Source organism: Silurus meridionalis, chromosome 1 (genome assembly GCF_014805685.1).
Source record: "Silurus meridionalis isolate SWU-2019-XX chromosome 1, ASM1480568v1, whole genome shotgun sequence".
Lineage (NCBI taxonomy): Eukaryota > Metazoa > Chordata > Actinopteri > Siluriformes > Siluridae > Silurus > Silurus meridionalis.
Window position 1 is genome coordinate 8,821,856 of NC_060884.1, and position 11,862 is coordinate 8,833,717.

An 11,862-nucleotide genomic window follows, 5' to 3' on the forward strand; every position below is an offset into this window, starting at 1 on the left:
CACTGTGAAGTCTTTGGCAAGACATGACTACAAATCAATGCATCTAAATTGTTTTAGTTTCTTGAAATTTTGTAATTTTGTATTTTCCTATTTTGTAATAGTTGTAATAAGTATACCATTCCAATTGTTTATACCTTTGTGAACTCATAGTTCCTGTGTACTAAATAATGATTGTGAAATGAAAAATAAAATTTCCACAAAAATAACCCCCGCATTTTTACCCCCAGCATTACTTCACTAAACATATCAGCACCTGGGAAAGTGTGAACGAGTACGAGTCAGGTGAAATCACTACCATTCAGTTTGGATTATAAGAACAAACTGACTGCTATAAAAACTACAATCGTTGTATTTTTGAAGTCATCACTTAGTATCAAAATAGATCCATATGCAAGGAAGCTGTTTTAATGATTATTGCACATAAAAATAAAACATTTTAAAAAAACAATTTACTAGATTATGCAGTGCAGATAGTTATTTTCTCTGATGAATCCTCTTTCTGACTGGAACGTCTGTAAAATCATTAACCGAGGAAGAAAATCGTGAACTCTACCATGTATGTAGTGCAAACAGTGAAACAAGGCTCAGTTGGGAACGCGTGTTTTTGAAAATAGCTGATTGCAAAAAATTCCAGACACAAGTGTGTTGAGGAAACTAATGTCGTCATCGGTTACAACGCGTGCGCAGTAGACTTCCTGATCATGCGCGCACCCGAGCACGAATTACATTCACCTGAATGGAAACTACACTCAAAAGTAAACATAAATGTAAATTGCTAGGATCGATTGCGTTGTATTAATCAACAAAGTAAATAGTCCTGATTAGCACTTACCACTGATCCATACTTCAGAAATCAGCTGTAGATCACCAGGGTATCTTTGGTATATGACTCTGAACACATTAATTCGAATCTCGGATTATTTAGGAAGTATAGTAATCGGACTGGGACGCAGTAATTCTTTGTGGGGACAATTCCGCCCTCTGTAAATCAAGAATAAATCGTTGTATTTAGAAATATACGCTGCATCCAAATTTTCGTTTGTTATTTTTACGATATACCTTTATTTTTATAGCAAAAAGCAACATAAATAACCACACATTAGAATTCTAAAACATTTTTTTGTTTGATCGGACAAACGAAGTATTTTATATTCACTTTCTAAGTTTTCCTAAAGCGTTCAGTATCTAGTTCAGAGTTTGAGCACAATTCCTAAAAATCCCGGAAGTAATGTGGTTATCACATGACTATGTCCAGGAAATGACGTTTGTTTACAGCAATTTAACAACGTTATGGATTTAATTATTTATTTATTTATTTATTTATTTATTTATTCTTTTTTTTTCTATGAAGTTTTAATGTACTTAATTATTACATTAAGAAAACCACTGCTTATTATGTTATCAAGGGACTTGCAGTGATTTTTAATAGTAAACCTTTTTTTTTTCTTTTACATCTATTCAGGGTAAAGTAGATGTATCGGAGTTTACTGTGATGTAATATATAGTTTTAACGCAAGTGTGTGTTTTTTTTTATAAAGATACATTTAATTTTTTATTTGTTTGTGCTTCATATTCTGCATTAATATAGCATCACATGCAACAACAAATTATTGGTAACTGCTAACTGTAGATATGAAACCACATTAAATATCATAATGTAAAAACAAAAGGAAATAAAAAAAGGCTAAAATAATTAAATTATTGCTAATGCTAAATTATATCATATATCATTGGGGTCAGCTTGTAAAAAAAAATAGTTTTTTAATTCTAACTCGTGTGAGCCTAATCTTTTTTGCTGTGAAATTTGTATGATGAGGATGGGGTGTAATTCGGGGATTTTAAAGCATATTGCTTCTCAAAAATGATCTTTCTTGTTAATTTCAAATTTATGGGCCTCATAAGATTTCAACAATCTAAAGAAAATGAAGGACATTAAGAGCAACACATAATAAAAATGAATAATAGTATGGTGGACACACTCTTTATTTAATACTAAGATTTGGATTTGTTATGAAAAAATATAGTCATAATTTCACAGTCTGAAGCTATTTTAGATCATTACCGTATCTCCTTTCAAATCTGCTGTAGTCATAGCATACTGTAAGTACTTTACAATGTTACTGTAATAAGCACTCATTGACATTAACTTCTGCAGCGAGTTTTATCAATAATCTCTCGGAGTTATCAACATTAATTAGATCTCCGTCTGACCCTGCAGAGTTTGACAGTTAATTTAAGTTTGGTGTTCTGCAAAAATCTGTCTTGGACCCACTGCTTTTTTATTTATATATGCTGCCTGGGTGAAATTATACATATACATGGTATACGCTTCCATTGCTAGGCTGATGATACACAGTTGTATGTTTCAGCAAAACCTGATGAGATAGATCAGCTTAACAATGTTGGTAATGATGTCAAATTATTTAAAGGATTTCTAACCATAAGAAAAACAGTTTTTTTCTGTATTGCTTATAATCACAATGACAGTTATACCATAAGAACTCAGTTCTTATCTACATCTAAAAGATAAACAATGAACCATCTTTTTTTTTTTAAGTTTTGATGATTCCAAATTGGCACAGTATGTGAAATAAAATTATGTTTATACAGGAAATACCGGTTTTACAGAATCTGTTGATGAAAACTAGACAATTAAATTCTTTGTTTGTTTATTTATTTGTAATTTGATTTGAATTGCTGCATTGGAACTGTACAGAAAAATGTGGAAACAGAATAGCAATAGCAAAGAAGGAAAGAAGCATTTATCTTTACACATTCGACATAAAATTCAGTAAGTGTAATCCAGAAATAGTTGAACACATCCTTATACATTGCACATAATTTTAATTTTTTAATTGTATACGTTCAGAAGGAACGGGAATTGAGGAATAGGGAATTAACATATTAGAAACACAAACAGGGTGGGAGAAGACCAGTGTAACACAAAGTATTGTGGTTTTCAAAAGGAAAGGATTTGAGTCAAAAACATTGTAGATATCAGAGCCCCCCTCCACACTCCAGTTCAGTTGGTGGCGGTAATGTAACAAGAGTTCGTCTGGCAACCGACAATAAACACGAAAGAAGAAGAAGGAAAACCACGCTGTTTCGATGCACTCCGTTTCGGTAAAATTATAATTGATAGCTCGTTTTAATACAACCTAGCCTCTATATACCACATAGTAATTGTGTTTATCTCGTGATTGACGGTGGACATGGCTGAATCCGAGGGGTGTTTACAGAGCGACTCGAGCTGGCTAGCTCAAGAAGCCCCGTTGAATTTACAGCAGACAATGCAGCAGCAGTCGCACACATTTCAGGCATTAAGAGACTGGAACTGGTTTCATTCTGCGCCGACAAATCCGTGGCCTCCAAACCCAGTCAGCAGCGGCGGAGCTCCAGCTTATGTACAGCACTACAGTTTTGGTAGGTTTCGTACAGTCTCGTGTCTGGGGCGGGGATGTAGGCAGTGCACATGGTTAATAACCCGGACAGCATTACATTTTCCCAAAATCACACCGTTTGCGATATCAGAATATGTTATTGAAATCCACTGCTTGATTTCGGGAAAAACGAAAGTTCACTAAAGGCACAGCTTTTAAGTTTGTCAAATGTAAGACATCTGGGACATCTTTTTTTGTTTTAATTATTTATTTTTTTGGTCGTGGTGGTTCTGTAAGACCATTAGCATTGGTAATTTATGCTTGTTGCCAGCTAGTTGTATATAACATTCTATTCTCTGTTTAATTGAGTAATATTTTCATAATTTTAACAATAACTTGTTTGACACTTTACAGGTCATGGGTGTCATTATGGGAGGCAGGACCATGGTCAAAACCAGTGGAGAAAAAAAGTAACATATGGCTTATTTTTTTAATTTAATTTTTTAAAGACAATAATTGAATCTACTGCATTTAATGAATTAGTGTATAAGTATGTACATTTCAAGTCTGTTTTCACTACAGTCTGTGTACTTTAACTTGTGTGCATCATTGGGAATATTTTTCAGCAGAAAAAACAGAAAGAATCAGAATTCAGTCATTTCTGTGATACTTGTGATCGAGGTTTCAAAAACGAACAGAAATATGATGAGCATATTGCCCAACATGTAAAGGTAATCCAACATTTTAGCAAACATTTCAGATGCAAGTTGTAGGACCTTAAATGTAAAACCTTGAAAAATGGAGATTTGAAAGTTTTTTGTGCTTCCTTTTTAGTGTTCTTTTGAGGATTGCAAATACACTGCACATGAGAAGCTTGTCAAAATCCACTGGAAAAATGTGAGTGATACTATTTAATTGTGCTTAGATCTTTATGTAGTATAATAATTTTTGGTTATTTTGTTGGGTACATATATTTTAAAGTTTAATATTTGTTGTCTTTCAGAGTCATGCCCGAGGAGCAAAACGAATTAAGTTGGACACTCCAGATGAAATTGCTAAATGGAGAGAGGAAAGGAGACGGTATAATTATTTACTCAAAAATTAATGCATAACTTGTAATTGTAATTTATTTAATTGTTTTAAATACAATATATACTGTCTATTGTAATATCTTCATCAGTTTGAGAAAAATAAATGCTGTGTGCAGGAACTACCCAACACAAAGCAATATACAGAAGAAAATTAAATTAGTGGAAGTCAAAGAGAAGAGAGGAGATGTGCTGGAAACCACTCAGTTTGGGTATGTGATTGCATGTGTAGTTTATAGTAGCTTTTTATATGCTTCTACTGTACAGATTTAGATGTTTGATTCAGTTTTGTCAAGTTAAGTTCTAAACTAAACTTTTGATGCCTTTTAGTTATTCGAAAATGAACATGTGTTTTATAAATGCATTTCTTTAAACAGACGCTTTAAAAGGCATGGTCGAGTGCATGGTAGGCAAGGTTTCCAGACTCACAGAGGACATGCAGATGGTGGCCATCAACACTTCCATCCAGGTAGTGAAAAGGTGGAGCAAGCATCACCTCTTGCATGTCCTCCCCAAGATGTAGATCCTCTAGGAGTCCTGGCCACCAGTGACCCAGGTAGACAAATCCAGCTACTGCTTTCCACTCATAAAATTGTGTGAATTTATTTAACATTATCTTTGGTGTTTACGCAGTCTATATCTTTCATCAGATTCAGAGAAAGAAGAGTCTGTAAAGGAGATGAAGGCTTCTATTTCTGTGGCCCCCAAAAATCTGACCTCCGCTCTAGGATCACTGATATGCAGCTATGGAGAAGATATGACTGAAAGTGATGAAGAACTGGAGGGTGAGAAACCCCACAGATAAATTCTTGTAGCACAATTTAGGACCATAGACATATTAACGATGTGCTTCTCACTTACGATGTAAAGGTAAATAACAGCATTGTTCAAATAAAGCCCTATTGGGACGGGACTAGTTTTCCAAACGACGTTTGAGTTAGAATTTTTTTCAGCTGACGTCTGTCATTTCATGTATGGATTCGGACGGGACTAACATCTCCGTGTTTATTGCTGAGGTAGGAGTGTCTGTGTTTTACATGTGGGCGTGGCACAAGACCTCTACATGCATTATTGGTGTGCAGAAAGCGGAAATTTGAATACCGGCACGCTAGGGTTAGTACGGTAGTTTGCGTTGACCAAAACACACAAGTAAATGCGTTTTGGAAAAAAACGTTTTCGCCAATCACAGACATTCGCATTCGGACGGGATTAGATTTCTCAGAGGAGCGCCGAGTTTGCTGAAATACAGTAGGTAATTTGCTCTGGAATTTTTAGAGGTCGTGTGAGAAAAAGACAGACATGGCAGATTCGGACGGGATTAAAATCACGACCCCGGGTCATTAGAGAAATTTTCTTTTTCACAGAAGTACAGTGGAACCCGGTTATGTCGATGTCGTAGGGGGTCGCCAAAAAGCATCGAGATAAACAAAAATCAAAATGGCGGCAATATATTAACGTGCTTGAAATTTCTTTATGTACATGATGTGTGTTAATAAATGAGAATGTGCATGCACGTGTTTTTGGAGGGTTTTTTTACACAACAGCGTTGCCGCGATTTGTTTGATGAAGGCATGCTATAAAAATACATACAGTACATGTTTATCTGTCAGGAATCCACCTGCCACACCCCCCCTCGGCCCCCTTCGGCGTGTCAGGTGCTTTCTCGGCCGCTTTCTCTGAAGCTCTGCTTCAATCGCGCACATATGGTGCTCGTTTATCATCATCACCAGCTCCTATTTAAACTTCCACACTCTCACCGTCCGTTATTGTTGGTATATGTTGGTTCACGGCGGTCGTTGTTATCGCTCATGTGTATCCCGGTGCGTGCCTTCCCACCGGCACTCTCTCAACGGCTGCTTTTTTCTTCCCAAAGCGCATCGCATTAATGATAAAGCAGGAAAGTACATTAGAAAATATGTTTGAGGTAATAATTGGGTTGTTCTTTAAATACATTTTACATTTTCTAGTTAAAAACAAAGACAAATAAAATGTTATGTTTTTGTCATGCAGAACTAGTTTTGTTAAAGAAAGAAAAAGTATTAGTTTCTGCTCTTTTTACTTTAAGTGGTATTTGTTGTAAAACACAGCAAATACCACTGCAGAGCAAGAGTTATTGAGTGAAGGTTATGAAGTACTAAAATGAATATGACTCCCAAGTTCAGGTCTCTTCCTTATGCATAGCTTTCAATAAATTACTATATCTGCCATTTTTAAACATTTTAAGTTTAAAAGTCAGTGGATTTGCTGGGATCATAGCAAATTATATATTTTTCTAAGAACAGCATGATTTTTTCCAGTATTGCACAGAGTAAATCCTTTATTATTTAAATGTGTTGATTTTTTTATTACCTTTGTCAGATTCTCCTATCCTGAAAAGTGCTTTGGCTTTAGAGGAAAACAAGGCCTTGCTTGCAGCTAATTCTACCCCAAACCAGAATAGTGCACAAAAGCCTAAGAAAAGGCAGACAATTAAGGAATCTAAGATCAGCCAACAAGTACCACATCTTCAGTCACATCTTAAGAGGAGTGGAGTAAGAGGGAGAAGAAGGGGAAGACAAAATAATGATCCTAGGACTGATCAACAAAAATGTTGTCCCACTTTACTAGAGATGGTGAGAATGATGTCTTTTATTTATTTATTAATTTAATAATGATTTTTTACATATCTTTATAGGTGCATACGTTAGATAAATAATTCTCAGGAAATATGTCAAGATTAGAGCTGTCAATCAATTAAAATACTTAATCGTGATTAAAAGCATGCTTGTCATTAGATTGTCAACTTAATCAGACATTTTAATCTGTTTTAAATGTACCTTAAATTAATACATTTCAATTTTTTAATACTCTAATCGACATGGCCATGGGCAAATATAAATGTTTTATGCAAATGTGTGTTTTTAAATTAAATAAATCATCAGGACACCAATTGGAATAGCGGAATTTGGTGCTTGATTTAAGATTCGGAGCATCATTTAAAAAAAAATGTTAATTATTTATTAAATTATGTTTATTTATTTCTTTAAATGATTAAATATGTTTAGATAAATTTTTATATCTGAGTAAAGAAAGGACATTGCGAATGTGTGTTGCATCGAAGTATTTAATTTTGCCACTTTTATATTAATTTGTTTTTAATAAAATTTGTCAAACTGAAATGCTGCTTTAATCACGTGTTAGTAAATTTAGTACCATTAAAATGAATTTGCACATTAACGCATAATAAAGCTGGTTATTAACGTTAATTTTGACAACCCTAGTGAGGATACATGACATTTCATTTATTGATTGTAAATTGTTGTTTTATTTCTTACAGTTGTTGGCTCCAGATATTCGTCATGAAAGGAATGTGTTGCTTCAGTGCATTCGCTATATAATTCATAAGGAATTTTTTGGTCTAGCTTGTAAAGAGTCCAACATTGTGAGGCCAGATGTTGCAGCTGCAGTAGTGTATAGTTTTGTGTCAGGAAACAATGTTAGTGTAAATGGCATCACAACATGATAATCTCTCAAAATAAGCATTCAGTTGTGATGAAAGTTACCTGGTGAGACAGTCATTGAAAAGAATATTTTTGAAGAAGTATTTTTGTTATAGGATAAACATTAAAGGATATAACACAGGAAATAAAAACTATTGCTCAATAAGGAGTGTTTTTATTCTGTTTGTTTCTGTCAAGACACTCCTGGGCCTCAAGGTGGGTTTAAACAAAAGCATTCTGTATCAGTAAGCTTTTTTCTTCTGTGCAGGAGAAAAACATATAAGCCAAACCTGTGTTTAGTTTAGTTTGGTTTAGGTCAGTTTTGTAGTGTTGATTTTGTTCCAGTGGGCTTATTGGTTGCAAGGCAACCCTTACAACCAATAAATCATTTTTTTGATAAGTAATCCAATGAACTCCAGTGACCTCAAGAATATTGACTACAGCATAGAGGAGAACTGAATTTATTTAATTTAAAGAGTATGATGTTATTTGATTGTATGTGATTGTCATGCTGTTCTAAATATAACTGACAAGCCAAATAGCTCAGATTAAGACAGTTTGTGTAAATGTTTTGTTTAACTCAAATTTAACAATGATTAATTACTTTTTTTTTTTTTTTTTAAACAAGGGAAATATATAAACCATGATTTTCTTTGCACAATAATGGTTTACAAATGACACAAAAGCAATGAACCAGTATTTGCAAATTATGCTCATTTCATTCAGATAGATTCATTTCAAGATAGATAGATAGATAGATAGATAGATAGATAGATAGATAGATAGATAGGCGTAAATTTCATTTAACAGTGGGGGGACAATAAATATAAAATTTTTATTTTCTCCGTAATTTTATCTAGTCTATGACACTGCAAGGCAAGTTTATTTATACTGTAGCACATTTCATACACAATTGTAATTCAAAGTGCTTTACATAAAGAAAGTAAAACTATCATAAAATAATCACAACAATAAAAACAAGGAATTAAAAAAGGTTGAAACTTTTATTTAAAATTAAGACACTATTGTACGCTATTGTAAACAAGCTTATGTTCACAGTCATATTTTAATCGCTAATAGAGCAGATTCATGGAAAATTACATCGGTAATCAGCATTTTTGCCGCAACTAATTTATGAATAAGTCTGCATCAACTACATTAAAGAGAATCGCTTTATTTAAAGTGAATAAAATACCCTAGTTAATAGAGTTCAACATTAATTAAGCCACACACCTGACTCGTGTGTGTAGAGTAGGTGAGATGAATTGGGAAAGCAGGCAGTGGGTCAAACCACTCTAAGGAAGGGGAGGGGGAACTCAACTGTTTCTAAATGCATTTTTTTGCAGGGCTTTTTCTATTTACACAATTATTTAGGTATACATACAAATATTTTTCACAATAGAGAGTGCGATTTTTTTTTTTTGGGGGTTACGTGTGTGTGTATATATATATATATATATATATATATATATATATATATATATATATAAAAGTGATACACATAAAAACATATGTAGTAATAATAAATGAACATTTTTATTGTAGAGATAATGGAGTAGAAACATTTGGATTTATCACATATATATATATATATATATTACAGTGCCCTCCACAATTATTGGCACCCTGTTTAAGATGTGGTCGTGGACTTCTAAAAATTCTCCTTTTTTAAAACAACATAGAACCCAAATGCAAAAGAAAAATCCAACCTTTTATTTAAGTACATTACTTTGGTGGTAAAAATCACACATTAGAAAAAACACCACCAAAGTTATGTACTTAAATGAAAGGTTGGATTTTTCTTTTTGCATTTGGGTTCTATGTTGTTTTTTAAAAAAAAGGAGAATTTTTAGAAGTCCACGACCACATCTTAAACAGGGGTGCCAATAATTGTGGAGGGCACTGTGTGTGTGTGTGTGTGTGTGTGTGTGTGTGTGTGTGTGTGTGTGTGTGTGTGTGTGTGTGTGTGTGTGTGTATATATATATATACACACACAGGCACACACACAGGCGATCAAAATTAGAGAACAGTTTATAAACAATTGAACGATTCTGAAATAATGTCTTCACTGCTCAACAGTTGAAGGAGTTTTTGTCCTGTCTATACCATGCTACCAGAACACCTTTTCCACAAAATACCTAAGGCATTTAAAAAAAAAAATAGGCAGGATACTGCGGAGGATCTCAATGGGCAATCGTTTCCACACTGCAGCCGGAATTGCTCACCAGTTCAGCGCTGAACAGGGTAAGGATCTGTCTCGTCATACAGTGTCTCGACGTTTAAGAGCATTTGGACTGAAAGCCCACTCTGCAGTGACCAAATCTCTCATTAGCAGAAAGAAAAAGGCTAGACTAAGCTTTGCTGAGGAGCATGTTGTGTGGACAGGGGAGAACTGGTACAAAGTTCACTTCATTGATTAAAGCAAGTTTATTTTTATTTGGGTCCGATAGGAAACATTATGTTCGGCGGCAAACTGGAGAAAGACCAAAACCAAAGTGTGTAAAGAAGTCAGTGAAAAGTGAAGGAGGATGTGTCATGTTTTCTGCAGCAGGAGTTGGGCCTCTTATACAGCTACATGGCAGAGTGAATGCAAATGTTTATCAGAACCCTCTTCAACAAAAAATGGTTCCTTCCCTGCGTTCATCACCCAATCAGCCTGCAGTATTCCTGCAGGACAATGCTCCATGTCACACAGCAAAACAGGTAAAGCAGTTCCTTGAAACTGAAAACATTGAAATAATGACATGGCCTGCCCAGAGTCCTGATCTCAACCCAATAGAGAACCTCTGGAAAATCCTTGGTGACAAAGTTATGGCCAAGAAACCCAATACAGTCACCGAACTGTGGAGGAGACTGGAAGAAGAGTGGACCAAAATCACACCAGAGCAGTGTGAGAGACCAGTGCTGTCCTGTGGCCGCAGATGTGCTGAAGTCATTCAGAGCAGAGGCCTGTACACTTCCTACTAATTGCTGACTGTTGTAACCTTCAGAAAATTTTGTTGTAATCTTTTTCCATGCTAAAGTCATTGTTGTTATCTAATTTTGACCAGTGTGTTTTCTGCAAAATAATGTTTTAAAATGCCTTAGTTATTTTGTGGAAAAGGTGTTCTGGTAGCATGGTATAGACAGGACAAAAACTCCTTCAACTGTTGAGCAGTGAAGATGACATTATTTCAGAATTGTTCAATTGTTTATAAATTGTTCTCTAATTTTGATTGTGTGTGTGTGTGTGTGTGTGTGTGTGTGTGTGTGTGTGTGTATATATATATATATATATATATATATATATATATATATATATATATATATACAGGAGTGCAGAATTATTAGGCAAATGAGTATTTTGACCACATCATCCTCGTTATGCATGTTGTCTTACTCCAAGCTGTATAGGCTGGAAAGCCTACTACCAATTAAGCATATTAGGTGATGTGCATCTCTGTAATGAGAAGGGTGTGGTCTAATGACATCAACACCCTATATCAGGTGTGCATAATTATTAGGCAACTTCCTTTCCTTTGGCAAAATGGGTCAAAAGAAGGACTTGACAGGCTCAGAAAAGTCAAAAATAGTGAGATATATTGCAGAGGATGCAGCAGTCTTAAAATAGCCAAGCTTCTGAGCGTGATCATCGAACAATCAAGCGTTTCATTCAAAATAGTCGACAGGGTCGCAAGAAGCGTGTGGAAAAACCAAGGCGCAAAATAACTGCCCGTGAACTGAGAAAAGTCAAGCGTGCAGCTGCCAAGATGCCACTTGCCACCAGTTTGGCCATATTTCAGAGCTGCAACATCACTGGGTGCCCAAAAGCACAAGGTGTGCAATACTCAGAGACATGGCCAAGGTAAGAAAGGCAGAAAGTCGACCACCACTGAACAAGACACACAAGCTGAAACGTCAAGACTGGGCCAAGA

General features: G+C 35.0%; 2 protein-coding genes across 10 annotated transcripts in view; one reads left to right on the top strand and one right to left on the bottom strand.

Annotated features, from left to right (window-relative positions):
• The window catches only part of nhej1 (nonhomologous end-joining factor 1), an 11,071-nt gene extending 9,820 nt beyond the window's left edge, over nt 1–1,251 (bottom strand). For 2 of the 7 annotated variants that reach the window (XM_046855153.1, XM_046855135.1), the window contains exon 1: nt 833–1,250. In XM_046855153.1, coding sequence (XP_046711109.1) covers nt 833–843 — 11 coding nt within the window. In that variant the 5' untranslated portion in view covers nt 844–1,250. Of the gene's footprint in view, nt 519–553; nt 775–832 lie in introns of those variants that run through there. The other 5 variants (XM_046855144.1, XM_046855161.1, XM_046855176.1 and 2 more) reach the window with 5 other exon arrangements.
• A 1,744-nt stretch (nt 1,252–2,995) lies between these two features.
• nufip1 (nuclear FMR1 interacting protein 1) lies at nt 2,996–8,113 on the top strand. Of its 3 annotated transcripts, XM_046869880.1 has the most exons (11): nt 2,996–3,123; nt 3,240–3,423; nt 3,795–3,850; nt 4,007–4,111; nt 4,215–4,277; nt 4,384–4,460; nt 4,588–4,680; nt 4,846–5,024; nt 5,119–5,253; nt 6,827–7,080; nt 7,785–8,113. In XM_046869880.1, exons 1-11 carry the CDS (start codon nt 3,109–3,111, stop codon nt 7,968–7,970), a joined length of 1,347 nt encoding a protein of 448 aa, XP_046725836.1. In that variant the 5' UTR covers nt 2,996–3,108; the 3' UTR covers nt 7,971–8,113. The 3 variants fall into 3 exon arrangements, with proteins under 3 accessions (XP_046725836.1, XP_046724235.1, XP_046724976.1); XM_046868279.1 differs by having other exon boundaries at nt 3,028–3,423; XM_046869020.1 differs by having other exon boundaries at nt 3,028–3,423; nt 4,010–4,111.
• Nucleotides 8,114–11,862: the final 3,749 nt, after the last annotated feature.

Coding starts and splice junctions, on each gene's coding strand:
- nufip1 (XM_046868279.1), top strand. CDS start 3,213: ATGGCTGAATCCGAGGGGTGTTTACAGAGCGACTCGAGCTGGCTAGCT. Junction 4,278..4,383: donor TCAAAATCCACTGGAAAAAT/GTGAGTGATACT, acceptor GTTGTCTTTCAG/AGTCATGCCCGAGGAGCAAA. Junction 4,461..4,587: donor TGGAGAGAGGAAAGGAGACG/GTATAATTATTT, acceptor TGCTGTGTGCAG/GAACTACCCAACACAAAGCA.